The following is a 15,247-nucleotide window of genomic DNA, read 5'->3' on the forward strand; positions in this document are numbered from 1 at the left end:
TTAAATATATTCAAGAAGGAGTTGGATATATTTCTTAAGGCTAAAGGGATCAAGGGGTATGGGGAGAAGGCAGGGACAGGGTACTGAATTTGGATGATCAGCCATGATCTCATTGAATGGCGGAGCAGGCTCGAGGGGCCGAATGGCCTACTCCTGCTCCTATCTTCTATGTTTATATAGCACCTTTAATATAGTTAAATGTCCCAAGGCGCTTCACAGGAGTGTTATAAAACAATATTTGACACCGAGCCACATAAGGAGATATTAGGACAGTTGACCAAAAGCTTAGTCAAAAGGTAGGTTTTAAGGATCATCTTAAAGGAGGAAAGAGAGGTAGAGAGGTTTAGGGAGGGAATTCCAGATCTGGGTGTCAATTGAAAATGTCAAGACTGAGATTGGTAGATTTTTGTTGGGTCAGAGTATCGAGGGATCTGGAGCAAAGGCGGGTAAATGGAGTCGAGGTTCAGATCAGCCATGATCTAATTGGATGGGTGTAGGGAGTTTGCAAAATTCCCCCACCTCGCCTGCTTTCCGAATTGAAGTAAGGTTTAAAAATGAGCGTAACAGGGCACGTTTAGTAGAACGCAATTGCGCAGCAAAATGTTTAAAGATGAAATGTACTAATTACTCGTATGTTTAATTACAGAAATGACCATGCCAGTTTAGAGAGATGAACTTACAAAAAGAGACAATGACATAGCCCTTTTCTGGAAAAACGAAACTTAGTAGTGGTCAAGAGAGAGAGGGTCTCGCGTCTCAGAAATCACATGACCTGATGACTCATTTCCAAGAAAGCAGAGGGGCCACAGGCCCATACAGTGAAAAGTGAAACTTATGTTATTGGTTACCTTGTAGAAGTTAGGCACACCTAATTAGTGATTAATGTATAGACTTTTAAATCGATTGGACCTCTGGAGTAGGAGGTCTCGGAATATGTGTATAACTGTGTAAACCTCAAGAGATTCGGTGGAGTTGGAGCCTTGTGTTGGGACGCAAGAGCCATAGCTCCCCAGGCCTGAATAAACCGTTTTACCTCAATTATTGGGTCTGTCTTTCTTACAACAAGCCAGTGTTGTCAACTTTGTATATCACTCAGTCCACACTTTGGGGGCTTACATCACGAATCAAACAAAGTTGGCCACTTTTTAAACGTACAAAATGGAGTTCTGGGACACGTGACCAGAAAGCTGCTGGAAGTGAGTCATTTTTCTCCCCAGCAACAAGACTGGAGACAGGGCCTGGAATTCCACAGTCCCTATGTGGATTCCAGGCCAGACATGGAATTGAATATGTAATAGCAAGTCGCCAGTAGGCCGGTAAGAACAATGAACCTGGTTGCACTGCAATCAGGGTTAAGCTAGTTAAAACCATCATCGGGCCCATCCTAACAGATCCAATCATATCAGAAACCGTTTTAGAGGACTAGGCACCAGAGACACCATTGTGTGACTGAAACCAAAAACAATGAGGGCCGGTGATAAGGCCGTTAGTGGGAAATCGTCCGTTTTGCAGCCATTTACAGTTAACGAAGTAGCCTGGGACACCTCTCGATCTGGGGGGGCAAGGCAGATCGAGAGAGTATAACTGTTTTTAGTAAGCAGACAGAAAGAGCAGTTCGAGACACTTCGACTTGGAACACACTTCGGGAGAGACAGCTTCTACACTTCACTTCGATTTCATCCTGGGACTTCGCTGCAAAAGGGAAACTTCGAGGACTCTACTGGGAGAAGCAGTCTCCAAGACGGGGAAGGCTATGCACAGCAGGCCCATGCTTTGGTAAGCAGGCGATGCACCCGGTCCGTACTGCCTCCCGATTTAAACCTGACTGTTCCCCGCCCCCCCCCCACCGTGCCCACCACCTCAGGCAGGGATTCAGAGTGGAACCAGGAAGACACGGGACGGAGTGCACCATCCCGGTATGGGCCGGAGCCCAGAGCGGGCCTCGCTAAACGGCGCAGCCCGACCCAGGAGGGAAGCCTTTTCACCCAGCCAAGGAGGAAGATCCACTACCTGACTGACGGGAGAGTGTGTGGCCAGTGCACACTGAACTTTGCCAGGCCAGACCAACTAAAGCTGCAGTCCCAGGACAACCTAAAGGCCTTTGTTCCAATGCGTTGGGTGAGCATGAGAGTCTGACCCCCCTTTAGTTCAACCTAGGTTAGGGATAGTGTAGGAGGTGGGGATAAGGCTAAGGGGAGTGTTAATGTGTGATACCCCTCGATGTGTCGTACTCCTTCCCGCACTCGCGTGCCCTCTGTTTTGAATATATAGTATTCCTTTTTCTTTCTCTTTTTAAAGTGTATAGAGCTGTAGCCTTGGTTTAGTATCGTTGAACCAATTAATTTCTCTGCTTGCTTGTTTTGTTTTATTTTTCTCTCAATAAAACCGTTATTATTTGAACCTTTCACCTGCTTGTCTGTCTCGAGCTTGTAATTCTGCGCATCAGCTGCCTGGTAGGATCCCAGTGTCAGAACTGAGTGGGAGTGTGGGGACGCCTCGAAAACGTCCAGTGGGTCAGGCCCGGGCCAAACCGACCACCCAACCAACAAACCCCTACATGGGGGAACATGCCCGAGGGGCTGAGTTGCCCCCTCCTGCTCCTAAGTTTGCTTTCTGCGGCAGCCTACCTACCTTGGATTGTTGCAGTGCCTGTGTCGTAGAGTGACCCCTCCCCCACAGCTCCGGGAACAGTTGCTGAACGGAGTCCAGCGAGACCAGGACCCGTCAACGACCCCAATCACATCCAGGTCCCCGAGAGAGGTACAGTTCCTTCTTAAACACCACTGCAGAAAAAACATCATCGGTTAAAATCATTCACACGCCAGTAATCAGTGTGAAAAAAGACTTGCCTTTCTATAGCATTAGTGACTAGATCACCTGTTTTAGTGACGTTGGTTGAGGGGTAAATGTTGGTCTTAGACATCTGGGAGAACTCTCCCGCTCTTCTTTGAAATAGTGCAGTCGGATCTTATGTGACCACGAGAGAGCAGACGAGACCTCAGGTTAAGGACTCACCCAAAAAATGGCCCCTCCGACAGTGCAGCCCTCCGACAGTGCAGCACGCCCTCAGTACTGCCCCTCCAACAGTGCGGCGCTCCCTCAGTACTGCCCCTCCGATAGTGCGGCACGCCCTCAGTACTGCCCCTCTGACAGTGCGGCATGCCCTCGGTACTGCCCCTCCGACAGTGCGGCGCTCCCTCAGTGCTGCCCCTCCGACAGTGCGGCATGCCCTCAGTACTGCCCCTCCCACAGTGCGGCGCTCCCTCGGTACTGCCCCTCCGACAGTGCGGCGCTCCCTCAGTACTGCCCCTCCGACAGTGCAGCGCTCCCTCAGTACTGCCCCTCCGACAGTGCAGCGCTCCCTCAGTACTGCCCCTCCGACAGTGCGGCGCTCCCTCAATACCGCCCCTCCGACAGTGCGGCGCTCCCTCAGTACTGCCCCTCCGACAGTGCGGCTGTCCCTCAGTACTGCCCCTCCGACAGTGCAGTGCTCCCTCAGTACTGCCCCTCCGACAGTGCGGCGCTTCCTCAGTACTGCCCCTCCGACAGTGCGGTGCTCCATCTGTACTGCCCCTCCGACAGTGCGGCGCTCCGTCTGTACTGCCCCTCCGACAGTGCGGCGCTCCCTCAGTACTGCCCCTCCGACAGTGCAGTGCTCCATCTGTACTGCCCCTCCGACAGTGCAGTGCTCCATCTGTACTGCCCCTCCGACAGTGCGGTGCTCCATCTGTACTGCCCCTCCGACAGTGCAGTGCTCCATCTGTACTGCCCCTCCGACAGTGTGGTGCTCCATCTGTACTGCCCCTCCGACAGTGCGGCGCTCCGTCTGTACTGCCCCTCCGACAGTGCGGCGCTCCCTCAGTACTGCCCCTCCGACAGTGCGGTGCTCCATCTGTACTGCCCCTCCGACAGTGCGGCGCTCCGTCAGTACTGCCCCTCTGACAGTGCGGCGCTCCCTCAGTGCTGCACTGGAGTGTCAGCCTGGGTTATGGTATCAAGTCTCTGGAGTGGGGACTTGAACCCACGACCTTCTGACTCAGAGGCGAGGGTGCTGCCCACTGAGCCACGGCCGACACCTTACCTTGACCGTTAACGAGATGCTGTCTTCAGCTTTACAAGTGTTACAAAGACTGCGGTTACTTGTACCTTGTTGGGACCGCACTCGGTGCCATCCAGCAGGGGAATGAATAATCGGGTGCACGTGCTGTGGTCTGCTGGGTCTGTGTGACATGAGAGGACGTTGCACACATCCTGCACGGGAACAAAAGCATGCAGTAATTAGCGGTGGTGCAGGGCATCACAGAGAGTTACCAGACACAGAAAATACATGTCAGAGTAGATTGCTCGCTTAACCCCTCTCAAACAGGAGCTGCACGGGCGGGGGCGGGATCGGTGGCAGGGGGCGGGATCGGGGGGCAGGGGGCGGGATCGGGGGGCAGGGGGCGGGATCGGGGGCAGGGGGCGGGATCGGGGGGCAGGGGGCGGGATCGGGGGCAGGGGGCGGGATCGGGGGGCAGGGGGCGGGATCGGGGGGCAGGGGGCGGGATCGGGGGCAGGGGGCGGGATCGGGGGCAGGGGGCGGGATCGGGGGCAGGGGGCGGGATCAGGGGGCAGTAAAAGAAATTCTCTTCATCTCCCCCCTGCTTCTTTTGCCAATTATCTTAAATCTGGGAGGAGAATGTTTTTACGCAGCGAGTTGTTGTGATCTGGAATGCGCTGCCTGAAAGGGCGGTGGGAGCAGATTCAATAATAACTTTCAAAAGGGAATTGGAGAAATAGTTGGAAAGGAAACATTTACAGGGCTGTGGGGAAAGAGCAGGGGGAGCGGGATTAATTGGAGAGCTCATTCAAAGAGCCGGCACGAGCTCGATGGGCCGAGTGGCCTCCTCCTGCGCTGTATCAGTCTATGATTCTGTGGCCCAGGATTTCGGTTCCGGCCTGAAACAGAGTGCGAGGCGCGGGTCGATCGCGAGCGCCACCTACGATGTCGTGTCTGCTGAAACTGCAGGCGGACGCCTTGTCTCCAAAGGCTATCTTGCACTGATCGTCCGCTCCGTAGTACAGGCCCGGTTTGCTGCCGGAGAGATCGGACTCTGTCGCTGGCAGGTCGCTCACACACGTCGCTTGGCTTGTGCTGGCAGAATAAACATAAGCAAACGATTAATGTTACCCGCGAGTAAATGTAACCATCAATGGAGTTGGAGGTGCAGCTGTCAAAGAAAGGATTTGCATTCTACAGCTCGTCTCACCACCTCCGGACCTCACAAAGCACTTTACAGACACTGAAGTACTTTTGAAGTGTAGTCACTGTTGTAATGTAGGAACCGCGGCAGCCAAATTGCGCACAGCAAGCTCCCACAAACAGCAATGTGATAATGACCAGATAATCTGTTTTTAGTGATATTGGTTTTAGGATAAATATTGGACCAGGACACCGGGGAGAACGCCCCTGCTCTTCTTCGAAATAGTGGCCGTGGATCTTTTACATCAATCTGAGAGAGCAGACGGGGCTTTGGTTTAACGTCTCATCCGAAATACAGCACATCCGACAGTGCAGCGCTCCCTCAGTACTGCCCCTCCGACAGTGCAGCACTCCCTCAGTACTGCCCCTCCGACAGTGCAGCACTCCCTCAGTACTGCCCCTCCGACAGTGCAGCACTCCCTCAGTACTGCCACTCCGACAGTGCAGCGCTCCCTCAGTACTGCCCCTCCGACAGTGCAGCACTCCCTCAGTACTGCCCCTCCGACAGTGCGGCGCTCCCTCAGTACTGCCCCTCCGACAGTGCGGCGCTCCCTTAGTACTGCCCCTCCGACAGTGCGGCGCTCCCTCAGTACTGCCCCTCCGACAGTGCAGCACTCCCTCAGTACTGCCCCTCCGACAGTGCGGCGCTCCATCAGTACTGCCCCTCCGACAGTGCGGCACTCCCTCAATACTGCCCCTCCGACAGTGCAGCGCTCCCTCAATACTGCCCCTCCGACAGTGCAGCACTCCCTCAGTACTGCTGCTCCGACAGTGCGGCGCTCCCTCAGTACTGCCCCTCCGACAGTGCAGCACTCCCTCAGTACTGCCCCTCCGACAGTGCGGCGCTCCATCAGTACTGCCCCTCCGACAGTGCGGCACTCCCTCAATACTGCCCCTCCGACAGTGCAGCGCTCCCTCAATACTGCCCCTCCGACAGTGCAGCACTCCCTCAGTACTGCTGCTCCGACCGTGCGGCGCTCCATCAGTACTGCCCCTCCGACAGTGCAGCGCTCCCTCAGTACTGCCCCTCCGACAGTGCAGCGCTCCCTCAGTACTGCCCCTCCGACAGTGCAGCGCTCCCTCAGTACTGCCCCTCCGACAGTGCAGCGCTCCATCAGTACTGCCCCTCCGACAGTGCAGCGCTCCCTCAGTACTGCCCCTCCGACAGTGCAGCGCTCCCTCAATACTGCCCCTCCGACAGTGCAGCGCTCCCTCAGTACTGCCCCTCGACAGTGCGACACTCCCTCAGTACTGTAGATGATTGTGGCGTCTGATTAATAACCCGCCAAATAAACTGGCACTCCGACAGTGCAGCATTCCCTCAGTACTGCCCCTCTGACAGTGCGGCGCTCCCTCAGTACTGACCCGCCGACAGTGCGGCGCTCCCTCAGTTCTGCCCCTCCGACAGTGCGGTGCTCCCTCAGTGCTGCCCCTCCGACAGTGCGGCACTCCCTCAGTACTGCCCCTCCGACAGTGTGGCGCTCCCTCAGTACTGCCCCTCTGATGCTGGTGACACCCGCTGCTCGGACCCGCCTCGATAGCCAGTGGCGATGTTGCGGGTGTTGGTGAAAGTGTGGAGCCGGGATACGGTGCGAGCAAAGCCTCACCTCAGGAACGTGATGAACTGCTGACGGCTGCACGCGGACCAGGTCAGGTCGACGCTGTTGTAGCCTCCCTCTGCTGCCATGATGTGTGCGTTGCCAATGCAGTCGTTCTTGTGCCCGTCGTGGCTGATGCCAAAACTACCAAAAACAAAGAGAGAAAATTTGCTTGGCTACGGCAGCGAGCGCAGATATCTGATCGCACCTCAAACACAAAATAAATCAAATCAGAAAGGGCTGGAAACGCTGAGCCGGTCAGGCAGCCTCTGTGGGGCGAAGGAGGTCCGGTTACTGTTTCAGATCGAGGAGCTTTCATTACAACCCTGACAAGAGGCGTCGGTCCTGAATCCTTCACACCTCCCTCGGGGGAGACTCCCCGGGGGGAGAGAGTCTACAGGGGCAGACTGCCCCGGGAGGAGAGAGTCTACAGGGGGAGACTGCCCGGGGGAGAGAGTCTACAGGGGGAGACTCCCCGGGGGGAGAGAGTCTACAGGGGCAGACTGCCCCGGGAGGAGAGAGTCTACAGGGGGAGACTGCCCGGGGGAGAGATTCTACAGGGGGAGACTGCCCCGGGGGAGTGAGTCTACAGGGGGAGACTGTCCGGGGGATTGAGAGACTACAGGGGCAGACTGCCCCGGGGGAGAGAGTCTACGGGGGGAGACTGCCCCGGGGGGCGAGAGTCTACAGGGGGAGACTGCCCCGGGGGAGTGAGTCTACACAGGGAGACTGCCCCGGGGGAGTGAGTCTACAGGGGGAGACTGCCCGGGGGATTGAGAGACTACAGGAGGAGACTGTAAGAATTCGACCCAACACAATCGTCGCTAAGCACTCCCCCCGGGCAGTCTCCCCCTGTAGTCTCTCTATCCCAATAGCCCTACTATCTCTATGGTCTCATTCTCTCCCCGGTGTCTTTCCATCCCTGTACAGTCTCTAACTCTCTTCCTATAGAGTATGTTTCATCCCAACGAATCCCTCACTCCTAATCCCCTTGTAGACTCCTGCTCTAAACAGTCACCCTGTTCCATTATTATTGCTGTGCTGAATCTCTCGCCCCGCACCCACCTGTGACCTATCTCATGAGCCATGGTGATGCCGAGGTTGAAGCCCGTGTCCTCAGTGATCACACAGCTCCAGGAGTGGGAGCACAGCCCGCCCAGCTGGGTCACGCCACGAACCATCGTGTTGCCGTTGTCAGATTCCAGGTCAAACCTCGAAAAAGAAATGGAATGGAGGAAAATTAATTTGTGCCCGTGTCAGAGTGACCAACCCCAACCCCACCCCGCCCCTGAACTCCAACCCCCAACCCCAACCCCCACCCCTGAACTCCGACCCCCAACCCCACCCCTGAACTCCGACCCCCAACCCCACCCCTGAACTCCGACCCCCAACCCCACCCCTGAACTCCGACCCCCAACCCCACCCCATCCCTGAACTCCGACCCCACCCCCAATCCCCACCCCGAATCCCAACCCTAACCCCGATCCCCCACCCCTGAACTCCGACCCCAACCCCACCCCACCCCACCCCTGAACTCCGACCCCCAACCCCAACCCCACCACTCCGACCCCCAACCCTGAACTCCGACCCCCAACCCTAATCCCCACCCCAAGTCCCAAACCTGACCCCTAATCCCAAACTCCCACCCACAACCCCAACCCGACCCCCACCCCAAATCCCAACCCCTGAACTCTGACCCCCACCCACAACTCCGACCTCCAACCCTGCCCCCAAGCTCCAACCCCAATCTCCTAATCCCACCCACCCCAACTCCAATCCAATCCCAATCACATCGCAACCCAACCACACCTCAACCCCAACCCACTCTTTCACCATCCAACTTCAATGCTAACTTAATCGTAACTCCACTCCTCACCCAATCCAACCCCACTCGTACCAATTCCTAGGGTAGAGCTTTAATAGCATAATGACCTTCACAGCTATGGCAAGAGCTATCCCAGTCCTTGAGATGGTCTGTAACTGGCAAGCGGGATCTTGCATACGTCATCGGATCCTGATTTACATATTAAAAGGAGGCTACCACCTGCACAGGCAGCGCTTTGGCTGTCCAAATGTTTCACCCCCGAAGGTGGCAGCAGACCGGCTGCCTATGGTAACGGGGTGGTACGTTTGCTGACCCCCATTTTGAGGCTGTTACCGTCCAGTTAACGCCAATTTTGGCAAATTAAAATCCCCCCCCCACCCTCCCTGATACCCACGAGAAATGAATCACCTCAAACTAACAAGGAGACCGAACCCAGTGACTGAAGCCCACACTCCCAGAGTATAAGATCAGGCAGTACTCAGGACACCAACACAGTGACCTGCTCGGTACCTGGTGACGTAGAGGACCAGGTCTGCGTGGAGTGGATCGGAGTCGTTCTCTGGGTTAATCGTTCGGCTCCACCTGCACAAGCTGATGAGTGATGAGGTGAGGTTTCTGGTGATCTGCAGTCCTGGCTGTGGGGAGAAGACTGGTGTCACTGTTGACTACACATAGGCGCGTCTGTAAGCTTGTCATCTGGTAGATGGTCCCACTCTCACCTCCAGCCTCCAACCTCTCTCTAATTTATCAGTATTATTACTACAGTAACCTTCCTGTCAGGATAACAATGGGACTCTACGGAGTGAGAGACTCTACAGATAGAGAGAGATTTGTGGTAAGGCTCTACGTTCTCCTGAGTTCCAGATACCTTGTTCTCCACACTCTTCCTCCTACCTGCATCCCAACTCTGTTGAAATCAAGATACATCGCCGTCTCCAAATCTCATTCATTCTTTCCAGGATCTCAAACCATGGCACTCCTCCCCTCCCTCAGTCTTTCTTTCTCCCTATAGTCTACAGGCTTTCAAAAACCAAACTTGGTATCATCTTATGACTATTTCCTGATTCACCTCCTTTTCTCTTCCATGAAGGTGTCCAGCACTGTGGGCCTTGGCCCTCCACCGATTGTTTAGGGAGTCAGGGAGTCTGACAGGTCAGGGCTACTCAGGGGTTAAGCTCATCCACCACCTTAAACATTCACTCCTTCCCCCACCGGCGCACCATGGCTGCAGTGTGTACCATCTACAAGATGCACTGCAGCAACTTGCCAAGGCTTCTTCGACAGCGCCTCCCAAACTAGCGACTTCTACCACCTCGAAGGACAAGGGCAGCAGGTGCATGGGTACACCACCACCTCCAAGTTCCCCTCCGAGTCACACACCATCCTGACTAGGAAATATATCGCCGTTCCTTCATCGTCGCTGGGTCAAAATCCTGGAACTCCCTCCCTAACAGCACTGTGGGAGCACCTTCACCACACGGACTGCAGCGGTTCAAGAAGGCGGCTCACCACCGCCTTCTCAAGGGCAATTAGGGATGGGCAATAAATGCTGGCCTTGCCAGCGACGCCCACATCCCAGGAATGAATAAAAAAATTCAATTCCTAAATGAAATGGGGAGCAAATTTACAAAAATTCCAAGGTGTCTTTGGAAAGGCAGTTCAAAGCTGAGTATGGAAGCTGCTTGAGAAGGATTCTGATCCATTCCTGGGCATCGCTGGCAAAGCCGGCATTTATTGCCCATCCCGAGTTGCCCTGGGAAGGTGGCGGTGAGCCGCCTTCTTCCTGAACCGCTGGTCGCGGGTTTGATACAAACTGAGCGACCACTTCAGAGGGCGGTTTAGAGTCAATGATGTTGGTGTGGGACTGGAGTCACCTATAGGCCCAGACCGGGTAAGGACGGCAGGTTTCCTTCCCTAAAGGACATCAGTGAACCCGTTGGGTTTTTACGACAATCCGACAGCTTCATGGTCACTCTTACTGATCCCAGCTTTTTATTTCCGGATATTTTAAACTGAATTCAAATTCTCAAACTGCCCGCGGTGAGATTTGAACCTTGGATTACTAGTCCAGTAACGTAACCCGTGTATCGACAATTTCCTTAAATAAAGCTCAAGGGATTCAGAAGGACCAGCTCACAAAGCCCAGGTCCTCCTTGGAGGACGTGGATCAATTCAGACCCCGCCTCTCCAAATATACCACACGGTCTTCAATCAAACTAGCACTCAGAAGAATGGAGAGCAATGACCTTCTCTTGGTCCCAACCTTGTTTTCAAATCGCTCCATGGCCTCGCCCCTCCCTCTCTCTAACCTCCTCCAGCCCCACAAACCCTCCGAGATCTCTGCGCTCCTCTAATTCTGCCCTCTTGAGCATCCCCCGATTTCCATCGCTCCACCATTAGCGGCCGTGCCTTCAGCTGCCCAGGCCCCAAGCTCTGGAATTCCCTCCCTAAACCTCTCCGCCTCTCTCTCCTCCTTTAAGACGCTCCTTAAAACCGACTTCTTTGTCTAAGCTTTTGGTCACCTGTCCTAATATCTCCTTATGTGGCTCAGGGTCAGATTTTGTTCATCGCTCCTGTGAAGCACCTTGGGACATTTTTACTACATTAAAGGCACTGTATAAATACGAGTTGCTGTTGGTTGAGTTGACTGGAAGCTCTCTGGACCAGGGCTCATACCTCAGGTTGCGTCAGGATGACCATCTTTGTTAGGTGGACTCGTAGTTGGGCCCCCAGAGAAGCGTCTCGCAGCAGCTCAGCAGCCTGCGGGATACACAAAGACACGAGAGGCCAGTCAGGAGTCGTTTGGAATAAAAAGAATCAGGAGCCAGGCAGCAGTCATCAGGGAGATAGAACGTGAGCTTACCCCGCCAGCCCGCACGCACCTCCCGACGGGCGGGCGGGTTCCCACGTCTGTGAGGAGGACCCACCCCCCGCCCCGGGAGCAGGACGGCCCCGCGTGCGTCGCCCACCCAGCTGGGGAGCTGCATGGGACAGAGACACCAAAGTAACAGCGGTGGAGGTAGCGGGCCAAGCAGCGAGGTGTGAGCGCGCACTGCAGTGCCTCCAAGCACGGCCGAAGGAAGACCGGAGGGGAGGGTGGCACTTAGCAACAGGGGAACGGCTGGACGCAAGAAGACCAAGGTCCATCTAGTTCAGCCTCAACCGGCCTGGTAGTGGCCCGATAATGGCGCTGTCTCGGTCCGAGGTCCGAGGCCCCCGCCAGCCCTGGGCTGTTAGCCTCCATGAAGGCGCCCCAAGACACTCACGATATTCAGGTTGGTGAGGATGTAGCGCTCAGTGCCTTGCTTGTGGAAGTCGTACACGTCGTGCATCACCACAACCAGCAGCTCCAGATGTTTCGCCTCCTTCAGCGAGCGTCTTGTAATGAGGGAGGGTCTGGATCGCCCTGGGACGTTGAAACAGAACAGAATTATTCAGTACATGATTTGCGGGGGTGTGGGGGGACTTAGATTGACTCTGCTATTGGGCAAGCAAATGACAACAGTAGCACAGTGGTTGTGTCACTGGACTAGTAATCCAGGGGCCTGGAATAATGATCCGGAGACACGAGTCCAAATCCCACCACGGCAGCTGGGGAATTAAATTCAGTTAATTAAATAAATCTGGAATAAAAAGCTAGTGTCAGTAATGGTGACCATGAAACGACCGGATTGTCGTAAAAACCCACTTGGTTCACCTCTAGGGAAGGAAATCTGCCGTCCTTGCCCGGTCTGGCCTACATGTGACTCCAAACCCACAGCAATGTGGTTGACTCTTAACTGCCCCCTGAAACGGCCCAACGAGACACTCAGTTGTCCCAAATCGCTACAAAGAAGTATCACCACACGGACTGCAGCGGTTCAAGAAGGCAGCTCACCACCACCTTCTCAAGGGCAAGTAGGGATGGGCAATAAATGCCGGCCTTGCCAGCGACGCCCACATTCCATGAACGAATAAATAAAAAAATTAAATTTATTACTAGGAACAGGGGAAGGCCCCTCGAGTCTGTTCCGCCATTCAATTAGATCTCCATTCTCCCGCCTTTGCTCCCGATCCCTTAATACCCTTACCCAACAAAAATCTATCAATCTCAGTCTTGAAAGCTCCCAATTGATCCACAGCCTTTTGGGGGAGAGTTTTCCAGATTTCCACTCCCCTTTGTGTGAAGAAGTGCTTCCTGCTTTTCCTCCTAAATTGCCTACTTCTAATTTTAAGGTTATGCCCCCTTGTTCTGGACTCCTCCTCCCCAGCCCCGACCAGAGGAAACAGTTTTCAGTATCTACTCTATCGAATCACTTTAAACACCTTTGATTACATCACCGCTTAACTTTGATGGAAATTGAGCATTTGTAGACGTCAGTCAGGACAGGATCAGGCTCGGCTGTGATGCCCTCTATAGTCAAATAGCCCATCAATGAGCATCTGGGTGAGGTCCCTGAGACACCATGGTGCCATAACCCAGCAAAGTGACAAAGCCTTCAGGAGGAAGGGAGAAAATTGGACTCAAATTTTTCTCTTGGTTAACCCACTCAGGTAAATACCCTTTTTAAAGAAACAATGACTCGGATTTCCACACCACCTTTCACCACCTCAGGACGTCCCAAAATGCTTTACAGCCACTGAAGTACTGTTGAAGCGTAGTCGCTGTGGTAATGTGGGAAAGGTGTTTGAGCAATGACCGACACCTTTACAATATATCCCACCAGGAATCTAAGGTTTTAAGGTCTTACTGTCATTAGCAGGAATCTGGGCATTATCAGAGACAAGATAATGGTCCGCAACGAGTGGGACAACGTCCTCTCCATCACCGGCTGGTTTCAGCTCCTTTGGGTGAATGTAAATCTTCTTCTCCTTTGTAAATATCACTGCGTGCTACAGGGTGGGGAACAGGGGAGGGGAGGGGATGAAATTATATTAGCTTCAAATATAGATTACACTGATCAGTTTCTTTTTTGAGAAGATTTTATACAATTTTATATAATTCTTGCATCTAGTGCATGTGTGTCACATCTCAGACCTTTTTCAAAAAGGGGGATGGTCAGTGCAGCATTCCCTCAGTACTGACCCTCCGACAGTGCGGCGCTCCCTCAGCACTGACAGTGCGGCGCTCCCTCAGTACTGCCCCTCCAACAGTGCAGCGCTCCCTCAGTACTACCCCTCCGACAGTGCGGCTCTCCCTCAGTACTGCCCCTCCGACAGTGTGGCACTCCCTCAGTACCGCCCCTCCGACAGTGCGGCGCTCCCTCAGTACTGACCCTCCAACAGTGTGGCACCCCCTCAGTACTGCCCCTCCGACAGTGCAGCGCTCCCTCAGTACTGGCCCTCCGACAGTGCGGCGCTCCCTCAGTACTGCCCATCCAACAGTGCAGCACTCCCTCAGTACTGCCCCTCCGACAGTGCTGCGCCCCCTCAGTACTGCCCCTCCGACAGTGCGGCGCTCCCTCAGTACTGCCCCTCCGACAGTGCAGTGCTCCCTCAGTACTGCCCCTCCGACAGTGCTGCGCCCCCTCAGTACTGCCCCTCCGACAGCGCGGCGCTCCCTCAGTACTGCACTGGGAGTATCGGCCTGGATTTTGTGCTCAAGTCACTGGAGTGGGACTTGAACCTATGACCTCCTGACTCAGAGGTGAGTGCGTTGCCCACTGAGCCATGGCTGACAACCCTGGACTGTACGGCTGCACTTAAGAGTCCCGTGTTGTTCTGTTGCAAGAGGTTTGGATTCTGTGCACATTGTTCGGATCAGTGTTTGTGTTGATGGCTCAATGCAGGATCAATCCACTGCTGGTCCAAGCCTGAAGGAATGATCCCAGGTTCGGTCCGAGTGAGTGAGTGACAGTCTCACTGGGGTTTGAAGTGGCAACGAATGGAAACTCGGCCTAGATTAACCCTTTGCACGTTAACAATATTTAAATTTACAAACGTTACAAGCAGTGTTGGCACCCACCAGCTGACCATGGCAGTAGCTGGTCAGTGCCCGGGCCCCCGGGGGCCACACTAACTCCCCGCTCTGAACACAGCTCTCCGGCAAGCGTCTGACAACGCTGAACGATGAGTTGAAGATGTGATGGACGGAAGACAAGTCAGAAGCGAGTCTGTTGTCGGCGGAGAATCGCAGCTGGTACGTCTCCCCCGAGGTCTCCAAGGTGCACAGTTCGTCCTGGCAGGGGTGCCCCTGGATCAGACCCCGGCACTGACACTGGAGGCTCGCTGGAGCCGACTCTGCAACTGAAAATCGACAAATTAAACCATCGTACAGCACTGGCTCACAGCCACAGGTCAAGAATCCCAATGGACCAAACCCCTTCCCATTCACTCCCATTGTACAGAATCCCAAGGGACCAAACCCCTTCCCATTCACTCCCATTGTACACAATCCCAATGGACCCAAACCCCTTCCCATTCGCTCCCATTGTACACAATCCCAATGGACCAAACCCCTTCCCATTCACTCCCATTGTACACAATCCCAATGGACCAAACCCCTTCCCATTCACTCCCATTGTACAGAATCCCAATGGACCAAACCCCTTCCCATTCACTCCCATTGTACAGAATCCCAATGGACCAAACCCCTTCCCATTC

At 54.4% G+C, this 15,247-nt stretch overlaps 1 protein-coding gene across 1 annotated transcript in view; it reads right to left on the bottom strand.

Moving 5' to 3' along the window:
• The window catches only part of adamts13 (ADAM metallopeptidase with thrombospondin type 1 motif, 13), a 77,116-nt gene extending 62,113 nt beyond the window's left edge, over positions 1 to 15,003 (bottom strand). Inside the window, exons 1-10 of the mRNA XM_085965220.1 lie at positions 14,610 to 15,003; positions 13,396 to 13,537; positions 11,932 to 12,071; positions 11,342 to 11,425; positions 9,176 to 9,300; positions 7,906 to 8,052; positions 6,850 to 6,984; positions 4,984 to 5,134; positions 4,147 to 4,251; positions 2,632 to 2,783 (exon numbers count right to left, since the gene is read on the bottom strand). Coding sequence (XP_085821346.1) covers positions 2,632 to 2,783; positions 4,147 to 4,251; positions 4,984 to 5,134; positions 6,850 to 6,984; positions 7,906 to 8,052; positions 9,176 to 9,300; positions 11,342 to 11,425; positions 11,932 to 12,071; positions 13,396 to 13,537; positions 14,610 to 14,984 — 1,556 coding nt within the window. The 5' untranslated portion in view covers positions 14,985 to 15,003. The remainder of the gene's footprint in view (positions 1 to 2,631; positions 2,784 to 4,146; positions 4,252 to 4,983; positions 5,135 to 6,849; positions 6,985 to 7,905; positions 8,053 to 9,175; positions 9,301 to 11,341; positions 11,426 to 11,931; positions 12,072 to 13,395; positions 13,538 to 14,609) is intronic.
• Positions 15,004 to 15,247: the final 244 nt, after the last annotated feature.

The sequence above is a fragment of the Somniosus microcephalus genome, chromosome 23 (genome assembly GCF_052327205.1).
Source record: "Somniosus microcephalus isolate GS21.2 chromosome 23, FLI_Smic_1.0, whole genome shotgun sequence".
In the NCBI taxonomy this organism is placed as follows: Eukaryota; Metazoa; Chordata; class Chondrichthyes; order Squaliformes; family Somniosidae; genus Somniosus; species Somniosus microcephalus.